The following is a 25,835-nucleotide window of genomic DNA, read 5'->3' as shown; positions in this document are numbered from 1 at the left end:
GAGCACGTGCCCCTGTGGGGCCTGGTCCGGTGCTTCCTGTGCGCCTGCCGGTCTGATCTTCGGTATTGTTCCTGCCCTCCCTCTTCCTGGATGATAGAGGTGGGGCCTGGGCCTCAGCGCTCGGGCCCGCTGCCGTGCTGGGTGTGTGTTTGTGGGGCCGCGTCTGAGTGAATGGCATCACGTCACATACGACCAGGTGTTTCGTCATCCTTCTGTCCAGCGCACGACGCTTTTCTGTAGAACAAAATCTTAGGAGTAGACTTGCGCCAGATGCTGGCAGACGCACTGTGGAAGAGCTCCGTGCCAGCCGGTTCCGCCACAGCATGTGGTCGGCACCCTTTGCCACTTTGATGGGTGAAAATTTATCGTTAATTTACACGTAACATGGTAACGAGTAACCAGCACGACTAAGGATTTTCTCATTAGAATCAAATGTCGTTAGCTTTGGTTTGCATTTAGCTACCGTGAAATTAGAAAGGACTGTTGACTCTGTTTTGTTTCCTGTAATGTCTGTACATCTTGGGTTTTTCTGAATAAGTTTTCATCTCATGTCCACCGGCCGCTTGCCCCTCAGGAGCGATTTCAGTTTCCGTCCCACGTCACGGATGTGTCTGAAGAAGCCAAAGACCTCATCCAAAGACTCATCTGCAGCAGAGAGCGCCGGCTGGGCCAGAATGGGATAGAAGACTTCAAAAAGCATGCGTTCTTTGAAGGTCTGAATTGGGAAAATATACGAAACCTGGAAGCACCTTATATTCCTGACGTGAGCAGTCCTTCTGACACCTCCAACTTCGACGTGGACGACGATGTGCTGAGAAACACCGTAAGTGTGAACAAACACCTCCGTCCCTGTGGCGTCCCGGCGGGTCTGAAGCCAGCGGTGGTCTGTTGGAGGGTGTGGATTGTCAGCAGGATCTTAGAGCCGTGTTGGTTCTTTCTAAAAGTCTGGCGTTGTGTTTCCAGAAAATACACCTTTTATTCCAGCCTTCAGCTTGGTAGTAATGTCCCCTTTAAAACACAGAGACCACAGCCACCTCCTTTCATTGTGCTTTGCAGATACTGGGTTTTTACAGATTAAAGGTTCGTGGCAAGCCTGCCCCCAGCAAGTCTTCTGGTGCCATTTTCCAACAGTATTTGCGTACTTCGTCTCCCGTGTCACGTTTTGGTGATTGTCACAGTATTCCAAACTTTGTCATTATTACTGCATTTGTTGCAGCGATCTGTGGTCGGTGCTTATGGCTTGCTGAAAGCTCAGATGAGGGTTAGCATCTCTCAGCAGTGTTTCTGTTTAAGTTCATTTATTTATTTTGAGAGAGAGTGTGTGTGTGAGTGCACAAGTTGGGGAGGAGCGGGGAGAGAGAATCCCAGGCTCCGTGCTCTGCGTGGAGCCTGGCGTAGGGCCCCATCCCACAACGGTGAGATCATGACGCAGGCTGAAATCAAGAGTCAGATGCTTCACTGACTGAGCCACCCAGGTGCTCCCCTCCTCCCCCCAGTAAACTGTTTTGTTTTTAACTTGTTTTAATGTTTATTTATTTTTGAGAGAGAGACACACACACAGACAGAGCACCAGTAGGGGAGGAGCAAAGAGAGAGGGAGACACAGAATCCAAAGCAGACTCCAGGCTCCGAGCTGTCATCACAGAGCCCGATGCGGGGCTCAAGCTCACGAGCTGTGAGATCATGACCTGAGCTGAAGTTGGACGCTTAACCGGCTGAGCCACTCAGGTGCCCCCTCTGTTTTTAAGTTAAGTTATGAAATTTATTTGTTCAGACATAATGCTGTTGCACACCCAGTAGACTATAGCATAGTGTAAACTTTCACATACACTGGGAAACCAGAAACACACTTGACTCGCTCTGTTGTGATACTTTATTGTGGTGTCTGGAACCACGCCCAAAATTTTTCCAAGGTCCGCCTGTACTCCGCTTGAGTAAAATGGAGTTAAATGGCTCTTCTCCTTTAGACTCACCAGAAACACTTACGCTGTATTTTCATGGCACTCAGCAGTGTCGGAGATGTTACCGTCCTGGAGCTTCACCTCAGCCCTGTCACCACTTGCAGACCTCGAGGCCCTGAGCTGGCGAGGGGCTTGGCCTGCAGCCCCACGGCGGACTTGGAGCCCCTGGGACTCTGGTCCCCCCGCATGAGCACCTGGCGCTCCGGCCGTCACGGTTCTGTGTCTGCACGTGTGTTTCTTTACACGGCCGGGCTTTGGGAGCAACCAGGACTGTGTGTGGCTTCTGAGTCCTCCCACTGACGCCTAACGTCGTGGATCCTCCAGATTGGGCCCTGGCTCTGGGGCCGTCCGGTGCTGGGCTGGTCTGACGGCCTCTGGTGCGTGAGTCGGCACCGTCTCGTCTTTGCTCAGAGGCTCTAAGGTTATTTTGATCTCCTCAAATCCAGCCTTTTAAGTGCATACAGGTGACTTGTTTTGGGGATAGAAGAAGTGAGGTTTGACCAAGTAGAAGAAAAGTCTTGATCACTCCCTAGGGAATTTCTCTGACTCAAATAAGAGCTGAACCGTAGACCTCCTGGAGAAAAGACAGAGAAAAGTAGTGTCATCGGGGAAAGGGTTTTCTTAGACTGCAAAGAAACTATTTCTACAATGACATTTCCTAGATAAAGTATAACTTTGGTTTCATGTTTAATAAAGAAGGATCCTGACACTGAAAACCAGAGTTTGTAACACATTAATCTAAAATAAATAAACCTAATTGAAAATAAGTCTAAAATAAACCCATCTACCTTGGGTTCCACGCTTACCTCTGCCGTTGGCCTCTGTTTCTCCCAAGAGCCTGAGAGCCCCCAGCCTCTGCCTCACAACCCTCCCGGGGCTGCGCCAGCGCCCGCCAGCTCGCCTCTGCTCGGGGCCGACGAGTGTGGCACCAGGGTGCCATCCAAGTGTGGCCTGGGTCATTAACCATCCTCTGAAGCAGTGTGTTTGTTCTCTTAACTGCATCGTGGGCACAGCCAGGACTGAAAATACAAGTCTGCCAATGCTGTGCCCCCTCACGGGGATGCTGGGCTCGCTGTCCTGGAAGGCCACGTGATTCTCTCTAGTGCACGCGGTTTCACCCGTTGCTAATGTTCTTTCCCTTTGTTTGAACACGGATTTCATGTTGTTGTATGTGTTCTCATGCAGGAAATATTACCTCCTGGTTCTCACACAGGCTTCTCTGGGCTCCATTTGCCATTCATCGGCTTTACATTTACAACGGAAAGGTGGGTCCAGCTCTGTGGTTCCCCAGGCGGAGGCCTCCCCTGGGCGAGATGGCAGTTGATGGGCGAGCTCCGGGCGGGTGGGTGCTGCGTCAGCCCTGGGACAGCCGCGCCCCAGGGAGCTGTGGGCAGGTTTGTCCTTGAAAAAGGACACCTGATGAAAACACACAGTGACCTGTAGCAGGGTCGGCCGGCTTCTCCACAAAGGGTGGTCTCTGTTAGGTAGTCGTCTTTTTTTAACAACCCTTTAAAATGTGAAACCCATTCTTAGCTCATGGGAGGTGCGGTCAGCTGACTTCTGACTTACAGGCCGTCAGTGTTGTCAGGATTCATTCCGGTAGACTTTCAGGGGCTCCCGGTCAGGCCCAGCTTTCGTTACGGCGGCGTGCTAGCTTTTGTGAGGATCCTATTGCAGCTCCGTAGCTCCCCCCGGGGGGCTGGAGCACGGTCCCAGACAGGCTGGCAGTCCGGAGAGCCGGAAGGGCTCCAGCCCTGAGCGCCGCGGTGACTGTACCTGTCAGCCTCTGTCTTGAATGGGCCTCTTTGCCAAGCTGTTGCCTGAGGGTTGTACCTGCTTTGAACACGAAACTGGGCCAGGAGGGGAGGGGAGGGAGGGCAAAATGAAACAGACGGAACCTCGAAGCGCCTGAAGGAGGGCTACGTGGCCTTCTAGCGGCTCATACCTCAGTGGACGGGAACTCCTTCCGGAGAGGACGGTTTCTGCTCAAGCCCGCAGAAACTCTCCTGGTGTAAGGTGCCAGGGCTCAACAGCACTTCAGCCAGAGTGACAGCAGACGCCTTGGAGCCCGCAGGAAGGGGTCTTAGATCTGGGAGGCACGATGACCTCATAATCCCTCATGCAGAGGTTCTGGATTTTTCTGATCCGTTCCAACTCAGTGGGCACTTGTTAAACCTGCAGGTCCCAGGCCCACCCGCCAAGGCTCCAGTTTGGCGGGTCAGGCCCAGGGCCATCCTCCTGGGACAGACCCCGTGGTGCTGGCACCGCGTTCTCGAGCCACCTTTGAGAAACACCGGCCAGGCCCTTGCATACACGTGTGCCCGGTACCTTTGCTGCACTCTGGGCGGCAGGACTCGGAGAAGGCTCCCTGGCATCGCTGTCGTGTTAAAAGCAGGAGGAACTAAGTAACTGGTGGCCTGGTTTTGAGGGAGAGAACCACTTCGGGTCTCAGTCTGGGTGCGTGCAGGCTGCGGACTGGCTCTGGCGAGTGGCCGTGCCGCCCCGAGTGCTAGCGGCCGTCGAGTCTGCAGGGGAAGGTGAGCCCTGTCCTCAGACTGCTCAGGAAGCCCGTGGCGGCAGGAGTGCCCAGGGCCGTCCAGCGAGGGCTTGGCGAGGCCCCCACGCCCAGCTCCTCACACGGATGTCTCCTGTGGCGTTTCTGGGCGTGCATAAACGATGACGCAGAAAGTACGCTTGCCTCCTTGGCAGAGGCCTTTTCCTTGACCCCTTCTGAGGGCACGGCCTTGTCCGCCACCCCCGCCCCGTCATCCCATCACTTGCTGTAAGGAGGTCTCCCTTCTGAATTTTGGCTCCATCCACGACGGTCTGGCCACGGGCCTTCGTCTGCCTGTTCAAAAGACTTCTCTTGGGCCCCAGCGAGTCTCCAGATGCGGAAGAAGTCGCTGTACGCTCCGTGGATCAGAAACCCTGTTGTTTTATTTGCAGCTGCTTTTCTGACCGAGGCTCCCTAAAGAGCATAATGCAGTCCAACACGCTGAGCAAAGACGAGGGTGTGCAGCGGGACCTGGAGAACAGCCTGCAGGTGGAAGCGTACGAGAGGAGGATCCGGAGGCTGGAGCAGGAGAAGCTGGAGCTGAGCAGGAAGCTGCAAGGTGAGCGCCGGTCTCCGCGCTGGTCTCAGCTCGCCCCGTCCTCCCGCTCGCGCCCCCGTCGTTCCCCCCCCCCGCCCCCGTCTCCCTTCCACTCATCCCACCCCCCTCCACTCACCCCATCCCCCTCCGCTCACCCCGTCCCCCCGCTCGCGCCCGTGTCCCCCTCCCCCCCGTCCCCCTCCGCTCACTCCGTCCCCCTCGCTCGCGCCCGTGGCCCCCTCCCCCCCGTCCCCCTCCGCTCACCCCGTCCCCCCGCTCTCGCCCACGGCCCCCTCCCCCCCCGTCCCCCTTCCACTCACCCTGTCCCCTTCCCTCACACCTGTCTGCCTGCCGTAGAGTCCACCCAGACGGTGCAGTCCCTGCACGGCTCCACCCGGGCCCTGGGCGGCTCAGCCCGCGATAAGGAAATCAAAAAGCTAAATGAGGAGATAGAGCGTCTGAAGAATAAAATAGCAGGTAGGTGTCTTAAAGAGGCTGCTTTGTCTGTGTTCTTGGGCGTTAATCCCGTCCAAGAAGATTTTCAGAGTCCTTTTCGTAGGGTGGAAAAGGAGAACAGCGTTGGCTTCTGTAACCTGTTTACAGGTCTCCCGTTTCTTTCCGTCCGTTCACCTGACGTTCTCTCTCCAACTTGCTTGGCCCACAAATGAGAGACCTTTACAGTTGCAGCTAGAATCACCTCTTTTTTTTTTTTTTTTTTTCAACGTTTATTTATTTTTGGGACAGAGAGAGACAGAGCATGAACGGGGGAGGGGCAGAGAGAGAGAGACACAGAATCAGAAACAGGCTCCAGGCTCCGAGCCATCAGCCCAGAGCCCGACGCGGGGCTCGAACTCACGGACCGCGAGATCGTGACCTGGCCGAAGTCGGACGCTTAACCGACTGCGCCACCCAGGCGCCCCTAGAATCACCTCTTAACGTTTTACCCGTAAAGTCTCAGAAATGTTTACATTTCTCTGTCCTATTCTCCCCTTGGTGGCCCTGAGGCACCAGTGCCACAGCGTATTTCTCCCCGAAGCGTCCTCAGTGGCTGTGCCTGCCGTTCGCAGTATTTTAGGGGCTGGCTCCGTCGTCACCATCTGTCCTTTGCGGCTCCTAGATTATCAGAGCTTCCTGAAGATTCAAATCGCTTTCGAGTCTTAATCCTCAGCCCTCCATTTTCTCTCTGGAACCCCAGCATCCTGGTGCTGAGAGGGGCCCCGAGTGAGCCCATGATAAGCCTTACTGCGCACCTCGGTTGCCCTGTGCCCGCGCACACGGGCTCACGCGGTCCCCGGTCCCCAGGGGAGAGCGATTACCCGTCAGTCCACGCGGGTGGCTGCATACGTGACTTTTCCATGTGTGAGAAAGCAAGAAGGTTACGAAGCGATAAAGCGAGTGAAGAATCCTTACCTAATTCACTATCAGGAAGTCAGCTGACGTGAAGTTTTTCCTGTAAGGGAACGCGGTTTATTTTCTCTTCTGTTCAGACTCCAATAGGCTCGAGCGACAGCTGGAGGACACGGTGACCCTTCGCCAGGAGCATGAGGATTCCACACAGCGGCTGAAAGGCCTGGAGAAGCAGTACCGCGTGCTGCGGCAGGAAAAGGAGGATTTTCACAAGGTAGTTGGGGGTGATTTCACGTGAGACAGGTTTCAGCGATGTGCAGTTGTGACCTTGAAGTTGTGTGGGGGTCTGAGCCCTCCTCAGGACCCTCGTCTGCGCCCTGGGCTGTGTTGTGTGCAGTCCACAAGGGGCCGGACTGCCTCGGGGTCATGCCGTGCCGCCGACCACGCAGCCTGCCAGGTGGCTGGCCGTGAAGTGGGCGGCCTCAGCACCGGTCACCACACCGGTCCTCGCCACAGGCCTGCTGGGCGGGCTGTGCACCAGGACCCGGCGATGCCCAGGGCCTGAGGGTCCCCGCGTCCCCACAGCAGCTGACCCAGCTGGGTTCACACGCTGGTATCCGGTGCCAGAGTCCTCCCCCTTCCAGCGGCCTCCTCCCCTTCTTTCAGCAGGGGCTCTTTGTATGACAGGGCCTTGCAAAAGAAACCGTTTGTTAAAATTTGGGTGATTCCCCCCAAAACCCCTTTATAAATTTGATTTTCAGTAAAATATATCAGATTGTATGTTCAGTCGGTAGTGTATTCATACCAGGATTGTTTTCTAAAGTACATTCGTTTATACACTTAAGTCATTAAACCTGCAGTTTGCTATGTGTTCTCTAAAACGTGCAGGATTTCAGACCCAGATTGTTCAGTCTGTCGTGGTGTCCTAACCACGGCGCTTTGTCAAGAAGTGCACAGGGGACAGGAGACTCCTCGGTACTCTAGTGTAGGTTCAGCAGCTCACTGAGCCCGGCCCGGCCCTGGTGGAGTCCCCCCTTCCCCCCAGATCCAGCTACTTCCGATATCAGACCAATAGGTGCCACCGTGACTGTGCCACCCAGTCGTAGATGAATTGGCTGCGGGAAGGTGAGGCCACGGGTGCAGCCAGAGGGGCCACCATAACCTCACTCTCGTGAGGGGCTAGCTGTCCAACAGTCGTTTTTATGTGGTTCTTTACTTTGATGGAACTCTTAAGCTTTTTTGTACATAACGTGTTCTTTCCCAGTTCTGCTGTTTCAATAACTGGGTTGGTGACCACATTCACGCTCCGTCCACCTTTATGGCCTTGTGGACGGCATAGGGGAGAGGTTGAAACACGTGAGCCTGTGCTGTGAGCAGGCCTTCCGGCTGGCTGGCAGAGCTCGGGCTTCTGGTCGCCGCGTAATTGGGGGTCTTTCCCGGAGTGAGTTCGATCTTAGCACCTCTGCTCAGGTGGGTCTTCTTCCAGGCTGCTCGTAGCTGTGCTGGGGCCTAGCAAAGGGCTTTTTCACAGAGGTAAGCCCTTGGCTCTCGGCCGTGGCCTGTAAGCAGCGTTTGCCGGAGGGGATTGAACGGCCAGCCTTCCGCGTCTCTGCGAAGCAAACGTAAAACCTCTGTCATTCTTTCTGTTCAGCAACTGATCGAAGCTTCCGAGCGATTGAAGTCCCAGGCCAGAGAGCTCAAAGACGCCCACCAGCAACGCAAGCTGGCCCTGCAGGAGTTCTCCGAGCTGAACGAGCGCATGGCGGAACTCCGCTCCCAGAAGCAAAAGGCATCCCGGCAGCTGCGGGACAAAGAGGAGGAGGTAGAGGTGGCCATGCAGAAGATCGACTCCATGCGGCAGGAAATCCGCAAGTCGGAGAAGCTGCGGAAGGAGGTAGCTTTGTAGCCATTTCGGGGATTGTACCGTTCGGGCTTTTGTCCGCTCCTACTAGAACGCCTTCGAGAACGCGGGCTAAGTTACATGAGTTACTTTAAAACAGATCTTAAATTTTATGAGAAGTCAAGTAAGTTGACCTGCCAAGTATTTCCTTTGTACTTCTCAGCCCCCGATACCTATTGGTGAAGTTATTAAAAGACATTTCTCAGGGCATTAGTTTTTAAAAATTCCCTTTTAAAGCAAATAGAGGGTATTTCTGCCTAATAAGCAGAACGTAAACGTGTCGGGACGTAGTTGGCACAGCACAGCCTACGTGAATACGAGTCCTACGTCCATAAGGGGCGGCCAGGAGGACGACCAGGCTCAGCCTGGCGCACCCCAGTCAGCCCAGTGGCTCTGAAACTTTGGTTTCGGGACTACATCATACTCTTAAGAACTGTTGAGGCCCCCAAAGAGCTTTCGTTTGTGGCGGTTACAGCTCCTCATACTTACCAGGTTAGAGATTAAAACGCTTTTTTCAGTTCAACAGTAAAGCCGTTACCTGTTAACTGACGGTTTTTGTGAAAAGTAACTCCCTTCCCCCATCTGGTGAGAAGAATGGCATTTTTACATTTTTGTGCTTTTCTTTAACAACTGGCTTGATAAACTATTTCTGCATTCGTTCTGTTGTGTTACACTGTTTTCGATAAAGTATTTGAAGAAAACCCAGATAATTAGAAAAAGAAGGGCCTTTTTAAAAAAGGGCCCCAGGACGCTGCTTTGAGAACTGGCTGCCTTAGACACTCCAAATGCTCTTCCATTAACGAGTGTCATATTTTAAGCAGCCCTTAGGATTGAATTCTGTTACAACTTGCTTGGTAAAAAATCGGATGCTCTATAAGTACATGCTCTTTGTCAGTCAGTCTCAAAACACCTACTTGTTTTTTTTTCCGTTTATTTTGCAACCCGGATGCATTTGTAGCTGTAGCATCAGCGGAACCCCTAGCGAAGCATTAGTGTCCACACTCCGGGCAGGTCACTGCAGCATCTGGGATCTGCTTTAAAGTAAAGGGAGAGGGCACTCAGCCGGCCGAGGTGCAGGGGGTCCTTTCCGCTGCTCCCTGCTTGGGCACGTGCGCGTGACCTTCACCAGTCGATGGATGGAATTGTGATCTGCAGACATCCCAATTGCCTGTGTCACCAGTCCGTCTCCCGTCCGGAAACTTAATGCCAAGTTGTTGGTTTACGTTAGGATTTAAACTTGGTTTATTACTAAGCAGCTGTTCCAGTCGAACCTTAAAGTGTCTTTCTCCGCCGTTAACTGGGCCTGGGATCTGGGATCGGGTGCGGAGGTAGGAGCGACAGGCCCTCAGGGCCGTCCGCAGGGAGCCCCAGGGCAGGGCCGGCTTCGTGCTGGTGAGCGCTGTGCCCCTCTTGCAGCTGGAAGCCCGCCTGGAGGACACCGTCGCGGAGGCCTCCCGGGAGCGCAAGCTTCGCGAGCACAGCGAGAACTTCTCCAAGCAAGTGGAGAGTGAGCTCGAGGCCCTCAAGGTAGCAGCTGTAGGAGACCAGCCCGTCCTCCTTCCTAACTGTCGTGCTGGGAGTCCTCCCGCGCAGTGGGCTTGTCCGGAAGGACGGGGTGTGGAGAGGTGACAGGTCACAAACGTGCCTTAATGACAGCCTTCTTTCCGTTTAGAACCTGAGTTCCTTCGCTGTTTTCCTTCCTTAAAGTGTCAGGCAGTGTCTCGTAAGTCCTGGTAAACTAACACCTGACACCTGCTGTGTATTCAGTGAGGCCATTTCTGAAAAAGTTCCTTAAAGCCCGTGTCCTGCCACTGAAGTTGAAGACAGGCCAGTGGCCCAGGGCCAAGGGCAGCCAGGCACCTCGGGAGGGAGTGAGCGAGCGAGCAGGGAGGTGCCAGGGGCCAGAACAGGGGTGAGGAGGTGGGGGAGGGGGGCTCTTTGTTAGCCTGGCGTGACCTCGGGGGCATGAGTCCCCTTTCTGAGCCTTGGTTCCTCATCTGCCGGTGGAGGTGATAGGCCCGCGCTCTCCCCAGCATGTACCTCGGGCGGGCCTGTTTCCCTCCATCGTCCTTGCTGCCCTCTGGGCCTGTGGGCGGCAGCCCCGGGGCCTGGACTTCTGCCCGCTCGTGCCTGAGTCTGCTCGTCGCCGCCGGTGCTGACAGTCCACCCCCCCCCCCGCGGCAACCAGGGCGCGTCCTGTCCTCAGTGCCCCCAGCAGCTCCGAGTGACTCGGGCCCTGACACAGCCCCTCCCAGCGTTTCCCGCCCAGCTCACTGCGTTCACCTTGCTGTTTGTCACCGTGCTGAAGAACCTTCCGCCTGATGTGGCACTTCACGTGTCCCCGCGTCAACGGCTCCTTTAACTGTCCGCTGGGCACCACACCCCCACGCTTCACCGCATTGCCCTGTGTCGGTGTCTCGTTGCTCATTTGCTGCTTGGCCGTCGGTCTTTCCCTGTCTGCCCCACGAGAGCAGGGACCTCGATGTGACCCTCTTAACCACAAAGGTGCCTGACACATAGTTGCCCGAATGAACAAACTGTGAGGAGGCTTTGGGGACCGATTGTGTCAGGGTGTAGACAGAGCTTCCGGGGTCCTAGGCAGATCTGGGCACATCCCTTGTGCAAGGTAGGTGCTGTCAGCCCCTCAAATCTGCCCGACGGTTGTTAGAAGGACCTCGCGACCGTGGCCAGCCGCATCGGACGCAGTGTCTGCCATTGGTGGGGAGGGGACAGAAGAAGCCGCGTGTACGGATGCCCGCACAGGGTGTGGGTGGAGGGCCGTGTGGCCCTTGAGGGGAAGACACGGACCTGTAATTTATTTTATCTTTATCTTTATCTTCAGATGAAGCAAGGAGGCCGGGGCCCGGGGGCCACCTTAGAACATCAGCAGGAGATTTCCAAAATCAAATCTGAACTTGAGAAGAAAGTCCTGTTCTATGAAGAGGAGTTGGTCAGGCGTGAGGCCTCCCATGTGCTGGAAGTAAAAAATGTGAAAAAGGAGGTCCATGATTCGGAAAGCCACCAGCTGGCCCTGCAGAAGGAAGTTCTCATGCTGAAAGACAAATTGGAGAAGTCAAAGCGAGAACGGTAGGTTTTCATGCGCCCTTCGGTGCTGTGAGCGCGGGCTTGTGCCCCCGCCACCGAGAGGATTGGCTCACGGAGCTTCTGAACCACCGCTCTCGCACCTTCCCAGGCACGCCGAAATGGAGGAAGCAGTAGGCACGATAAGAGACAAATACGAGCGCGAAAGGGCGATGCTGTTTGAGGAGAACAAGAAGCTGACAGCTGAGAACGAGCGGGTAATCTAGTCCATGCCACCGCTCGGGGCTCTAGTTCCCGGTCGCGGGACCTGGGAGTCGGGTGGTTTACGCAGCTTGCTTCCTACGTGAAGTAACACGTTTCCGTTGGGTTAGAAGCTGCTAATTTCCTGAAATCCCCTGCTCTTGTCATTTGTCTGCTCAGATTTGGGTTGAAATGTGACCAAAGTTAGATACATTTGAAAAGTCCGTATCTGAGATGAAGTTTGGAGCAAAATCTCACAACGATTTAAGAAAACTTTCAAAATCTTCCAAAGAACATGTAGCTTTAATAACGCTAAGGTCACGTTTAAAGGACACCAAATAACGAGTTATGTGGTACAATTGTTTAATTTCAGCTTTGTTCCTTTGTGGATAAACTCACAGCTCAAAATAGACAGCTGGAGGATGAACTACAGGACCTGGCGGCCAAGAAGGAGTCGGTGGCCCACTGGGAAGCCCAGATCGCAGAGATCATTCAGTGGTACGTGTGCCCGCCCGCCCTGCCCCAGCCCTGCCACACCGCTCGCGCTCCCTCCACCCGCGCCGCTGCCCCGAGGCCTCGGCACGGACCCGCCGCCCTCTCCTGAATCGCCGCTGTCGAGGGGCCGCGCTTCTGTCCGGTGTCCTTCACATTGGACTAAAGGTGGAGAAAGTGTACCAGGTCCCTGGAGGCGTGGGTCAGGCTGGCACACCCCACACGTCCTAGCGAAAGGGAGGCCGGGCCCCCGCGCAACACGGCAGACAGGGACTGGGGTGGCCCTTGCTAGCGGAGCCGTTCATTGGTCGTGGGCGACCGCTCCGGCTGATGGGACGCCATGTCACTGTGTCCCACGGGGGGGCAGGAACCTGTTCTCGTTTTCGGCTCCTCTCACTGGGTCTCTGTGCTCCTCCTCTAGGGTCAGTGACGAGAAAGACGCCCGAGGTTACCTTCAGGCTCTCGCTTCCAAGATGACCGAAGAGCTCGAGACACTGAGGAGCTCCAGTCTGGGGTCGAGAGCACTGGTAGGCTTTGTTCTGAACCGTGTCTTTTTATGATGATGGGACTCCCCAGTGGCTTTACCTTGAACACGAGTGTAGAAACTCAGTGCCGGGCAAGTAACTCGGGTGATGCGGGCCTCCGTGTGGCCAGGGACGCCCCCCAGGTGCAGAGCGCCGCTGTCTGAACTACTGGGAGACCACAGCCACTCTGTGGAGGGACTGCAGTTCGCGCGATGGGCTCCTGCCCTCAAGGAGATGGGTTTTGTCCATTCTCTCACTCCCCCCCCCCCCCCCCCCGTCAGTGGTCCGTTTCGAGTGCCCAGAGTTTGGCGAGCCGTCTCCACCCAGGCTCACTCCTGGGCGCAGCCCCACGTGTCCCTCCTTCTGTCTGCCTTTCTTACAATATGTGTGTGTAAGTTATTCTGTAAGTGACGAACACTAGTAACAATAAAGGTGTAGGGGAACTGTTTCATTAGCGTTTTAGTTAGAACTTCACAAACCCAGATTTTTATTCCCTGTTTTGCTGGTTTGAAGATCTGTCTGCCCCAAAGGGGTGTTGTTATGTGGAATGTCCTTACTCCTCATCCTGTCACCTGAGCACCCGGCACATATGCCATCTTGTCGAAGAATACAGCTGTGTTCTTCGCTCTGTAATTGGAGAACATACTCATTTTTTGATTTTAGATTTAGAAGTACCAATTCAAACGACCAAGTTTTTTTCATTTCTGCGTTTTCTCTTCCAGTCATATCTACGGGTATACTCGCGCTTGTGAACTGCGTTAAATAAACCTAGAGCACAAACCTTATGAAAGATGAAAGAATATAGCCCTAGGTCCTTTTAGCAAAATGGGATGATTGAGATTCTTGTTGCAGAATTCCGTGTGAACAGTCCTTCCTGTTGAAGGACTGACTGAGTGAGGAAAGTGTATTTCCTTCCTGTCCGTAGAAGTGTATTGTTCGCTCTTTGATTCTTGAGGAAATCCGTGTGGGCCATGGTCATCTGAAGACTCAGGCTTCTGACATTCACGGGGTTCATCACAGTCGTTGGCGTCCGATAAAGCGCCCGTTTCTCTGTCCCTGCAAACCTTAGTCAGTTCCCTTTTCTTCTCTTTATGGACGGAAAATGAAAAATTCTCAACTGTGTGGACTGAAAGCTTTTAAATTTTTTTTTTTTTTTCAACGTTTACTTATTTTTGGGACAGAGAGAGAGCATGACTGGGGGAGGGGCAGAGAGAGAGGGAGACACAGAATCGGAAACAGGCTCCAGGCTCTGAGCCATCAGCCCAGAGCCCGACGCGGGGCTCGAACTCCCGGACCGCGAGATCGTGACCTGGCTGAAGTCGGACGCTTAACCAACTGCGCCACCCAGGCGCCCCTGAAAACTTTTAAAAAAGTCTAATAAAGTGGAATCTCCAGATTCCTTCTGTCCCTCTCGAGAGCGGATGGAACACGGGCAGCATCTCAGTGGGAGAAGGGGAGCGCGCTGCCACCCAGCTGGTCTCGGTCACTGTTAACCTCACCCTGCTGAGCCCTCCATCCTTGCTCTTCCTGCCGCTTCATTCTTCCGTTGCGGGCAGGGATGATTGATGAGTAATGACGTAATTGCTCGGATAGTGAAATAGGAGATGTTTCAAGATAAAGGAAGAGTAAGATAACGGAGACCCCCACAATATATCATACGTTTGTAAGAGAGTCTAACGGGCCCAAATAGAAATTGCACTCCTGGTTGAGTTTTATTCTTTAAAAAAAATTTTTTTAAGCTGCAGCTCATTCTTTTGAAGATCTCTAATAAAGAATAAAAGTCATAAAAAGCCCAGACTAAAATTGGGTCTGATGGACTTTGATGATATCTAATATTATCAAATTAATATTTAAGTTAATTAAGTTAATATTTAAACGTGATAATAAAAGTTTAAGATTAGAAGAAGATGAATTATGTGTCAACATTTTTTTAAACAAGTAAATATCTTAAAAATATCTCTTCAAAGGGGCACCTGGGTGGCTCAGGTCATGGTCTCACGGTTCGTGAGTTCGAGCCCCACATCAGGCTCTGTGCCGACAGCTCAGAGCCTGGAGCCTGCTTTGGATTCTGTCTTCCTCTCTCTGCCCCATCCCTGTTCATGCTCTTTCTCTCTGTCTCTCAAAAATGAATAAATGTTAAAAAAAAAAATGTAGAAACATATGTATCTTTATGAGTGCCTGGGTGACTCAGTTAGTTAAGCATCAGCTCAGGTCATGATCTCACGGTTCATGAGTTTGAGCCCCGCATCAGGCTATCTTTCAGCGTAGAGCCTGCTTCAGACCCTCTGTCTCCTTCCCTCTCTCCTCCCCGGCTCACATGCACACACATGTTCTCTCTCTCAATAAATAAATAAAGTCAATAAATAATATCTTAGAGCGCTTGGGTGGTTCAGTTAGTTAAGCTGACTTCATCTTAGGTCATGATCTCACAGTTTATGGATTCGAGCCCCACCTCAGGCTCTGTGCTGACAGCTCAGAGGCTGGAACCTTCAGATTCTGTGTCTCCCTTGCCCTCTGCCCCTCCCCTGCTTGCACTATTCCTGTCTTTCAAAAATAGATAAATGTTAAAAATTTAAAAAAAAAAAAAAATATATATATATATATATATGTATATATCTTTAATATCTGAACCATTGTCTCCAGGACCCCCTTTGGAAAGTGCGCCGTAGTCAGAAGCTAGACATGTCTGCACGGCTAGAGTTGCAATCTGCTCTTGAGGCGGAGATCCGGGCCAAACAGCTTGTTCAAGAGGAGCTGAGGAAAGTCAAAGACGCGAATCTCTCCTTTGAAAGGTACCTGGTACTGTGTTTTGACTCGACAGGGGACTATGTGACCTTGGGCACAACCCTGCTCTGTGATATCAGTTGACTGGAAGGAGCTTTGCACGGTGGACCGTTTCTGGCCGCTAGTGGGCGCTCAGTGAGAATCGATGGGGTGGATGTGCAAATGCCCTGCGCGCATCGGAGGGCTGTGCTTATTTTCTCAGGAAGCAGTGAAGCGATGGGAGCCCGCGGTTTTGAAGTGCCAACATCTGTGTGTGTAAGAGGCAGATGCTGGTCCTCCCTGTGCCGGGTGACAAGACACGGCCACACGTCTGAGGGACAGTTCTGGCCTGCTTGTTCCCTAAGTGCTGTTTGTTTCATCAACTTCGAGTTTTCCCTTTTAACCTAAAACTAATATTGTAAATACAGGTTGAAGACGGTATGCCTATCTCAAAACTTTTTTCTGACCCTCAAACACCATTTTTACACAACAGTAAATTCAGGGAATGTTTGATGAGAGGCCGCCGCTGGCAGGCTTACCTGCCCAGGAGATGGTCGTGAACTGCTCTCTCGTAAAACCCAGGCCGCCCTACCTGCAGTAGCTGTTGATGTGGACGGTGGGGACCTGGACGTCACGAACAGGGTCACTGATGGGATTACCGAGTCACACGTCTTGTTAGTTTGGGGCTAAAAGAGTAAGAGTAGCGATGGCTACCGTTTAGGTACGCTCCCTGTAAGAGGTTGATCCTGTTAATCACGTGACTGTCACGGTGTTCCCAGGAGGCCAGCACTCTTGAGCCCCATTTTACAGATGAGGACAGCGAGATGCAGAGAGGTGTCGGTCAGCCAGTATCACCTGCTAATTCGGCGCAGAACCCCCACTCAGCTGCTGGACTGCACCGCTTGCCTCCTGGCCAGGTCACTGCAGCGGCCTGACTGCTCTGTCCCTGCAGGAAAGCGTAGGAACCAAGGCCCGCCCCCCCAGCCGCTGTGCTCAGGCGGTGGTCGTGGTCTCGTGCAGCCCGCCGTCTCGCTGGCTGTGGGAATGACGTTTGGAGGTCTGATGGCTGAGTAATCTGGGTGGTGTGTCCTCGGAGGACAAAGGACTCATTTGGAAAGAGACTGGGAGGGCCTCCAGATACACCTTCATTAACCATGATTTTGAAAATCCATGTCTGTTTATAATTCTGAAATATCTGTAATCTCTGTAACGTGCTCAGCGGACTCACCCATGCCAAGAGTGGATTTGTGTTTCCGTTCGCAGCGGGGAGCCTGCCATGTTCCGGCACTTTCCCAGGCGCTGGAAATTAACCCCTGCCCTCACATTTTGACACTCACTGAATCAACGTGTAGATACCTGTTCTCAGGGTACTTAAAGCCTTCTATTTTTTATTTTTTGTTTTAGTAAACTAAAGGATTCCGAAGCCAAAAATAGAGAATTATTAGAAGAAATGGAAATTTTGAAGAAAAAGATGGAAGAAAAATTTAGAGCAGATACTGGTAAATTATAAGCTTCTGAAGTATTTAAATATAAGTTTTTTTTCAACAGCATGGTTTTATTTTAGATTTAATAGTTTTTAGTTATATAAAGAAAGCACTTAACATGATTTTGAAGCCAATATTCTGAGGTAGCGTATGTTCAAATATGCCTTTCTCGAAGGTAACCACAGTTTGTGGCTTATCCTTCCTGTTTCCTCTTGGAAGTGCAAAGCAAATACACGTGTACGTAGAGTCACCCATCCGTGTCCCCCTGATCACACGAGGCAGCCTGCTGGGGCCTCCGATCTGTGAGTGGGTAGGGCCGCGGCATGAGAGGTGGCCCAGTCCCGTCCCGGCGGCACCGCACCCTGCTGGGGGCTATGGACGGGGCTCGGGCTGTTCCCTCGCTGTCACAGCAGGTGCTGTAAGGAGTAGCCGTGTGTGGGTAACACGTCCTGTTCCTGTGGGGTACGTGGGGGTAGATTTTTGGAAGTGGGAGTGCCGGTTAAGGAGTAAGCATGCTTGCGCTGATGCTGGCGGTGACCGCGGCCGCCCCAGAGGCTTGTGCACGTGTGTCCCTGCCCGCGCGCAGGCGACGGCTGCTGCCCCACAGCCGCGTGCACACAGTGTGAGCACACAGCGAACAGGTGGGAAGGAGCATTAGAATACAGATTGTGCTCGCGTCCCTCTTACGAGCAAGATTGAGCACCTTTTGTATGGTTAAGGGCTATTTGTGTTTCTTTTCTTTTTTTCTTTAATGTTTACTTGTGAGCAGGGGAGGGGCAGAGAGAGAAGGAGAGAGAGAATCCCAAGCAGGCTCTGCACTGTCAGCGCAGAGCCCAACTCGGGGCTCAGTCCCACAAAGCGCAAAGTCATGACCTGAGCTGAAATCAAGGGTTGGACGCTTAACTGCCTGGGCTGCCCACGCGCCTTGAGATTTTCTTATTCTGTGATTTTTATGTATTTGTATCTTTTGCTCACTTTTTAAAATTCAGAGTAAGTTTTTTTCCTAGAAACTTTTTGTAGATGGAGGATAGATTATATAGAGCCTTTTGTGATGAAAGTTGCAAATATTTTCCCAGTTTGTCTTTTGTCATTTTTATTTTGCTTATATTTTTTACCAAGCATAAGGTTTTTGGGGTTTGTTTGTTTGTTTTTTTGCATCACATTTGTCATTTTTTTCCCTTTTTTCAGTTACAGGGGAATATTTCTGAGTCCCCAGGTACTCCAATAATTCACTCATATTTTCTAATACTTGCATACAGGTTCCATTTTTTAAATGTGGATTACTGGTCCATTTGAAATTTACTCTGATGTGCATTTTGAGTTGTGGATCAAGTTTTTAGTTTTATCTTTTTCCTGTGGCTGGTCGTCTAATACCAGTTATTGAGAAGTTCCTCTCCCTACCGCTTTTGTATGTGACTCTTACCACATGAGGTCACCATGAGCACTTGAGTCTGTTTCTGGATTTCCTGCCCTGTTCACTGTTCACTGGCAGGAACCACTGGATTGTGATGAAAGAGGTTTCAGTAAATCTGATTTAGTATCTGGTAGATCTCCTCCCCCAACCCCTTTTTTTAAGGACTTCTGAGACACTCTCCAAATGAACTTAACTAGAATCACATCAGATTTATCCGTTAGGTTAAGGAGAATTGACATCTTGATGGTGCTGAGTCTCCCCGTGGGAGCACAGATGGTCTTTTAAATTTGCCTTGACTAGTCTGTTTCTTTTTTATAGGATTGAAACTTCCAGATTTTCAGGATTCTATTTTTGAGTATTTCAACACCGCACCTCTTGGACACGATCTGACATTTAGAGTAAGTAGTTATTTTAAAAAGCGACAAATGAATCTGTGATAAGTTCGAGTTGGTAGGACATGCTCTGACCACCGGTGGGGCCACAAACACACTAGTAAATTGACACCTGACAGTTTCCTCTGTCGTGCTGACCTAGGAGTGACCCAGGGTGTCAAATGGGTGAGGTTAGAGACATTTAAGGTACCGGAAATGCTCGCAGAGATGCTTCCCCAGACTTAAGTGGAAGCTAAGAAAGTGCTCAGCATCTTCAGGGAAGAATGTGTGGTGAGCATCTCGGACGGGTTTTTATTTTTATTTTTTTATTAAAAAAATTTTTTTTTAATGTTTATTTTTGAGACCGGAGACAGAGCGCGAGTGGGGGAGGGGCAGAGAGAGAGGGAGACACAGAATCCAAAGCAGGCGCCAGACTCTGAGCTGTCAGCACAGGGGCTCGAACCCTCGTGAGATCCTGACCTGAGCCAAAGTCGTTCACTTAACCTACTAAGCCACCCAGGCACCCCTCAGGCGGGTTTCTAAATACACATTCCCACCCTGCCGCAAATGAAGACTAAGCCAGTCTCATTACCACTTCAGTGACTTCTGTATGGCCCTCCGGTTTGGTCTCCCGTGGCCCCCGTGGGGTGGGCGGACGGGCGGTTGGGGAGAGTTGTTGCCGTGGCCCGCCCCTGCTCAGCGACCCGCACCGGGTAGGCGGGGCGGCCCGAGGGAGCCATTCCGAGTGAGTCCCATCTCTCCCTTTGTGCGCTGCCCGCGGACCCAGTGCCTTCTTTACCGCTTCTCTCCAGACGATAGGGGTGGACCCTTGCTAGCAGCCCTTGAAGTAAGCCAGAAAGTAAAACTAGCGAAAACACATCTCATTAACGGGACTTCTGATGGCAGGTCGTCGTTTTCATTGATTCCGTCATTTTTTTTTTCTTAAGAAAACGTTAAGCCTGTGGGCAAGTTGAAAGAATAGAATAGTAAACACGTAGGTATCTCTCCCTGCCATTTTCTCCTAACGCACCAGTGTTTGTTTCCTAAGATGAAGGGTGTTCTCCTAACGCAACCATGATGTCATTGTCCTGCACGAGACCTTTGCACTGATGCTGTAGGAGCACGCGTGTTTTACGTGTCTCTTGTCCCTGAGTGTCCTTTACGGCTGGTTTGCCTCCCCTTGTCAGGGTCCAAGCAGAGCTCCTAAGTCGCATTTAGTCTTTGATCTGGAACAGTGTCCCAGTTTCTCCCCCACCCCGACCCCCACCCCCACCCTTTATAACATTGGTATTTCTGTGGTGTCCGTACCAGTCGTCTCACTGAGTGTCCTGCGCTCCGGATTTGTCTGATGGCTGATTTGACGTGGGTTGGACCTTGTGGCAGGGGTGCCGCACGGGATGTGGACGCCCCGAGTGTGTAGGCTTCGTGATGCTTTCGGCGTCAGGCGGAGGTGGCGTCTGCCAGGCCCCGCCCCGCCCCTTCGTAAGCGTCGAGCCGTCGGGAAGGCCGCCGGATGTCCGTCCGCCAGCAGCCTTGCGCCCACGGGGTGGCGAAGGCCAGCAGCCCGCGCCTGGCAGCGGTTCTTACAGAATCGAGTAGGTTTGCGTGGGTCCTGGTGCTCTGGCTCACACCTGCTCACGTTCACCTGTCAGAATGGTTTCTTGTCAAGTTGGTGATGCTCGTCTCTTCCCTGAAGGCCTGAGTTTTAAGCAGCAGATAGGTTTACCTGGTCCTCGCACGGCGGTTCTTTCAGAAACGTCCTGCTTCGTAAGTCTCGTGCCTCTCTCACTGCTGGAGCGCTAGACACATCGCGGCAACCCGAGGGCTGCCGTTGTTAACGGGGTGGAGGCGGCCAGGAGAGCGGCGTTAGACACAGAATTAGAGCAAGAGTGGCGATCCCTGGGGCAGGTGGTTTCAGCCCGAACTCGGCGCCGCTGTAGACAGCCAGTCGGGAGGTTTTGTCACGGAGCTAGATGGAGGCCGTAATCTTGGTACCGTGTCCCGGGAGTCCGCCCTCCTGCCGTCTTCGTGTTTCGTCTCAGTCCCTCCTTACGTCTGTGGTTTAAGTAGCAAATCCTTGGTCAGAGTCTGGGTTTGTCAGGAGGTGTTTCCAGACCTGAGAATCGTCTTTTAGAAGCTTCTACCCTGCTTTCTCCCTATTAAACATGTTGTTAACTATTAGAATGATTGGCCACAGTGATGGAATCACTGTATTTTTATGCAAGTTTTCATTGGTTGGGGAGTGACGGTTCTGTTCCTCGCTTCTGTCACCATCAACGACGCTGCCTCCCCCACATCTTCTCTGCTAGCCTCTTGGGAAGCAGCAGTCGCTGCTGAGGCTGGCCCCACGCCCTCCCTGTGTCCCTAGCAGCCCTCAGTCGTGGACGACTCCTTGCCCTTAATTCCCATCCTTGGACCAACCAAGTGAAACCAGTCAGGTTTCTTAATATTCTCTTGCTCCTCGTTCATGGAGAGATGGAACGCTAACGCGTGTAACATACCGTATTTATGGGAGAAATTGCTTACTGTTGTAGCTTTGATAATTAGCTAATTGGTATAGCATTTCCCTTGTGAAATTAACAAATTCACAAACTGCGGTGTTTATGTGCTGTGGTACCTTCCCAGCTGAATTTGGCTCCTTCTACAGGAACCTTGTTAATTACAACTTTTGGAAAGTGTTTCTCTGATTTGCTTGATTGGGATTTCAGTGTGGAACACAGGGTAACAGCTGCAAACTGCCCCTGTAGGAACCTAGCCCAGCTACTTCTGTGTCCCAGCACTCGCTCCCGCTCACTGCACACGCACATGGTTTATGTGTGTCTGTTTATTTTTTTTTTAATCTTTTTTTTTTCAACGTTTATTTATTTTTGGGACAGAGAGAGACAGAGCATGAACGGGGGAGGGGCAGAGAGAGAGGGAGACACAGAATCGGAAACAGGCTCCAGGCTCTGAGCCATCAGCCCAGAGCCTGACGCGGGGCTCGAACTCACGGACCGCGAGATCGTGACCTGGCTGAAGTCGGACGCTTAACCGACTGCGCCACCCAGGCGCCCCTATGTGTGTCTGTTTAAATAGCAATAGCCTTTCATCAGGAAATAATAACACTCCAAATGAGGTCATTTAAAAAAAATTTTTTTTAATGTTTATTTTTTTTTATTTAAAAAAAAATTTTTTTTTTTCCGTTTATTATTTATTTTTGGGACAGAGAGAGACAGAGCATGAACGGGGGAGGGGCAGAGAGAGAGGGAGACACAGAATCGGAAACAGGCTCCAGGCTCTGAGCCATCAGCCCAGAGCCCGACGCGGGGGTCGAACTCATGGACCGCGAGATCGTGACCTGGCTGAAGTCGGACGCTTAACCGACTGTGCCACCCAGGCGCCCCAATGTTTATTTATTTTTGAGAGAGAGAGACAGCTGTCAGCACAGAGCCTGATGCAGGGCTTGAATTCACGAACCATGAGATCATGACCTGAGCTGAAGTTGGGTGCTTCACCGACTGAGCCACCCAGGGGCCCCCAAATGAGGTCATTTTTAAGTGGTTTTAGAATAGCTTCGAATCAGATTCAAAGCTTTTGCTTCAATTTCAAACTGAAATTAATTTGGGAATCTTGAGTGCTTAGAACAAAACATTGCTTCCCCGTGTCATAAGGCTTTCAGGGAAATTCTTGCTTCTGGCCATAGGCCCACAGACCCCGATTGATCTCAGAATTTCTTCTTGATCCCTGAAATGAGGTCAAAAACATTTGACTCCTTTATCTCAACGATACCAGGTACGGATGAAATCATTTCTGAACGACACCAGTGGCTTGATGGTTTCCAGTTTCTGCCCCTTTCACGGCCGTGGGGAGAACGCGAGCAAGGGCTTTGGTTGGAGGGGGAGGCTTGCAGCTTCTGGCCTTCGGTAACAGCTGTGACTTGACAGACCCCACAGTCATCACTCTGGTCTCGGAATGCCATGGGCAGTGGTCCTCAGGGAAGGCAGGCTGGCTGTGAGGGAGGGGGGGTCAGGTGGGAGCCAGAGCCGGGGCCGGGACCTTGGGTCCCCGGTGGAACACTCTCTAAACACAGACCACGGAATCGGAGCGTGACTTCTGCAGTTCTCTCCTTCCCACTGTTTCTTTGCCTTTATTTTCACAGAGCAGCTCCACTGGGGAGCAGGAAACACAAGCCCCGAAGCCAGAGGTGTCCCCGTCGGTGTCTGTGGCTGCAAGCACAGAGCAGCAAGAAGTAAGCAGTGTCATACCATATACTACCCTGCGAGAACCTCGGGACCCACCACCCCCATGCCCGTGTGCCACATGCTGCCCTCGGTGAACAGCGGCTGCCCTCCTGCCAAGGTGGCCCCCCTGGTCCTGCCTCACACCTTGTAGCCAGATCCCATCGCCAGCTGCTGGGCCTGACTTGTATCTCCGAGGGGCTGCCCGTGCATCGGCCGCATGAGCGCAGACAGATGTCTCAACAATGTAGTAAATTAAAAATGCAGTTCATTATTAATCAGTTCTAGGGAGAAATGAATCCCAAGCAGGGTCTGACATGTTAGAGCAGTACTGAGCTGAGAGGATGCTCACCTGTGCCTGCTTGTCCCCAGGACATGGCTCGGGCCCCACAGAGGCCGCCCACCGTGCCGCTGCCCACCACGCAGCCCCTCGCTCTGGCTGGACCAAAGGTAGGGCCCTTGCTTTTACCCGTGGCACCTTCTCTATTTTAGAAGGTAACTGTATGAATAAGATAGGCTCGTTGGTTTTGTAGACACGGTGAGACCCTTGTGTCCTGTTAATGGTTTGCTGTGAACAGTGTGTGGCCCAGGAAGTGTCTGGACCCTGTGTTTCCTTAATTAAATCAATGACAAGTCGCCGCATTCTAATTGGGAAATTTCAGAACTCCTCGTTTTCCTTCATTTTCTGGATCATGTTCCCTTCTCTGATGGTGACCACTCTGTGTTACGTATCTACTGTGTTCCTTCTGCAAACTTACTTCCGCTTACCTGTCTGCACTTCCGGCAGTAGAGAACCCTGTGGCTCGTGGGAAGGTGTGTCCCCAGAGTAGGGGGGGCTGCACCAAATGTGCAGTTTTCTCACCTGTCTTTTCCAGAAGCACATCTGGAGAGCCAGGCGCCAGCGCAGAAGGTCCGGCACTGACTCCAGAGCTTCAGTTGTGTTCCAGGCTTAGCGTTCGGCTTCACACATTTAGATGCGTTTTGTTTTCCTTTCACGCAGACGTGGCCTCAACCGTAGGCAGCCGTGCCAGCTAGGGACAAGACCTTGATTTTGTTGGGCTTTGGACTTAGCTTCTTGCACAGTCAGGGGTCAGGTGGACTGCTGTCTGCATCTCGTGTTCACTGCTCCCTTGCTTCTTACAAATGGTTTTATAGTATTTGCGTCCCCGAGTAACAGTCCTTTCGTTTTGCTGTGTCGGAGCTGTGTAGACTCCCCGCCCTTCGTGTCTGCGGCTTGTTCCTCTGCTCAGCCTCCCGTGATTGTGTCCTCGTGTCTGTCCTCCCAACGGGACGGGGGTCTGTCCAGGCCTTTGCTCTCCAGAACACGGCTGCCGTCCATTCCTTGCTTGTCTTTTCGGTCTCATGTGCAAGGGCAGCTGTGGGGGCGGGCCCCTCCCCCCCCTCCCCCCCCAGGGGCCTCCAGGAGGCACGGAGCTTGCTCCAGAGTCGGTGGCAGCTGTGGTACCACAGCGGCCCTACCCATCCCCCCGTGGTGTTTTGGTAGCAAGACCAAAGCTCACGGAAGGAAACGCGTTGACTTATTTTCAGGCTCCAGCTCTGTAGATGGGTGTTAAGCACTCCTCTCTGGTTAGCACGTACATCTCAAAGTGAAACTGCACCTTTTCGACCTTTCAAGGCCATGGCTGAGTATATAAACTTGACCATAAACAGACGGTCTCTGCTCAGAGCCTGGGTCTCACCTTCTCAATATTCTTCCTCCAGCCAAAAGCTCACCAGTTCAGCATCAAGTCCTTCTCCAGCCCCACGCAGTGCAGCCACTGCACCTCCCTGATGGTGGGGCTGGTCCGCCAGGGCTACGCCTGCGAGGGTGAGTGTGGGCCCTGCGCCTTGAGGCCGGGGCTGGGGGGTGGGGAAGGGGGGGGGGCCTGTCCCGGGAGGGAATTACTCCAAGGTCAGGTGCAGCTGAAGGGAAGCCTGTTTGTGAGCCATTCGAGGGCGGGTCCTCTCTCTGTAGCTTTGTGAACACTCAGGAGGGGTCCTCGCTGCACTGGGAGAGCCGAGTATTGTTTGCCATAATACGAAACATGCAGGGTCCTGGAAAATCAGGAAGAGCAGAGAGTAAACAGGACTTTAAGCTTCTCCGTTATCAGGGCGTCTGAGGATAAGCCGGTATTTTGTGTCTCCCCTGCTGCGCTCCCGCCCTGGGCCGGGCGCTGCACTCGCATTGGGCAGCAAGACCGGTTCAGGGCATTTGATCACCCATCTCACAGATGAGCCGCCTGCCGCAGTCACACAAGCGACAGCAGCTGGGCGGGGGGTGCTCTGCAAAACAGCTTTGTGTTCTACCTGGTAGCAGCAGCCTTTCCCTTTGTTACTGGCAGGCCTTTTGATCGGCTGCCAGGACACCTGTGTGTCCTTGAAGCCACTGCCCTGTCACACGCCTGTGGCAGCGAGGCGTGGCTTCCCGGGAGAGCAGTGTGGCTCTGCGGCCGCACCCCCAACGCCAGCCCTCGCCTCCCCGCGAGGGCCCCGCCAGCTTGCCGGAGAGCTGCTTGGTGCCAGAGTCCCGGGGCTCTGTGGGGCCTGTGTTCCAGAATGTACTGGCTGCACTGGGTGTCTGGACCCTTCCTGCGACTCGGGGAGGTGATTACTGAGCCTCGTCCTGCCCTGGAGGAGGCAGGCTCTGACGGCCGTGCCCCCCCCCCACCCCTGCGCTTTCCCAGTGTGCTCCTTCGCTTGCCACGTGGCCTGCAGAGACAGCGCTCCCCAGGTGTGCCCCATCCCTCCTGAGCAGTCCAAGCGGCCGCTCGGCGTGGACGTGCAGAGAGGCATAGGGACGGCCTACAAGGGCTACGTCAAGGTAGGTAGGACGCGCGGAGACCCGGGTTCCGCCGCCTCAGCTTTCCTGGCCTCGGGCGCCATGACCCAAGAGCCACACCCCACTGCTCCCGAGGGCTGTCCTTGGTTGCTTTGTGAAGTGACCTTCGCGCTGCTCCTGGGAGGCCTCCCCTCCTGGGCGCTAAGGCAC

The 25,835-nt window shown here is 52.9% G+C and overlaps 1 protein-coding gene across 1 annotated transcript in view; it reads left to right on the top strand.

Moving 5' to 3' along the window:
• The window catches only part of CDC42BPB (CDC42 binding protein kinase beta), a 102,854-nt gene that overhangs the window by 59,582 nt on the left and 17,437 nt on the right, over positions 1–25,835 (top strand). The window contains exons 8-25 of the mRNA XM_045448322.1: positions 575–823; positions 3,146–3,225; positions 4,907–5,073; positions 5,410–5,529; positions 6,540–6,673; positions 8,051–8,293; positions 9,716–9,826; positions 11,142–11,386; positions 11,493–11,598; positions 11,955–12,079; positions 12,495–12,600; positions 15,241–15,389; positions 16,765–16,859; positions 18,577–18,656; positions 22,768–22,857; positions 23,219–23,296; positions 24,569–24,674; positions 25,531–25,667. Of these exons, the coding sequence (XP_045304278.1) occupies positions 575–823; positions 3,146–3,225; positions 4,907–5,073; positions 5,410–5,529; positions 6,540–6,673; positions 8,051–8,293; positions 9,716–9,826; positions 11,142–11,386; positions 11,493–11,598; positions 11,955–12,079; positions 12,495–12,600; positions 15,241–15,389; positions 16,765–16,859; positions 18,577–18,656; positions 22,768–22,857; positions 23,219–23,296; positions 24,569–24,674; positions 25,531–25,667 (2,421 nt within the window). The remainder of the gene's footprint in view (positions 1–574; positions 824–3,145; positions 3,226–4,906; positions 5,074–5,409; positions 5,530–6,539; positions 6,674–8,050; positions 8,294–9,715; positions 9,827–11,141; positions 11,387–11,492; positions 11,599–11,954; positions 12,080–12,494; positions 12,601–15,240; positions 15,390–16,764; positions 16,860–18,576; positions 18,657–22,767; positions 22,858–23,218; positions 23,297–24,568; positions 24,675–25,530; positions 25,668–25,835) is intronic.

Source organism: Leopardus geoffroyi, chromosome B3 (genome assembly GCF_018350155.1).
Source record: "Leopardus geoffroyi isolate Oge1 chromosome B3, O.geoffroyi_Oge1_pat1.0, whole genome shotgun sequence".
Taxonomy (NCBI): Eukaryota; Metazoa; Chordata; class Mammalia; order Carnivora; family Felidae; genus Leopardus; species Leopardus geoffroyi.
Note: the sequence above shows the minus strand (reverse complement) of the source record. Positions and strands in the feature narration are given on the sequence as shown.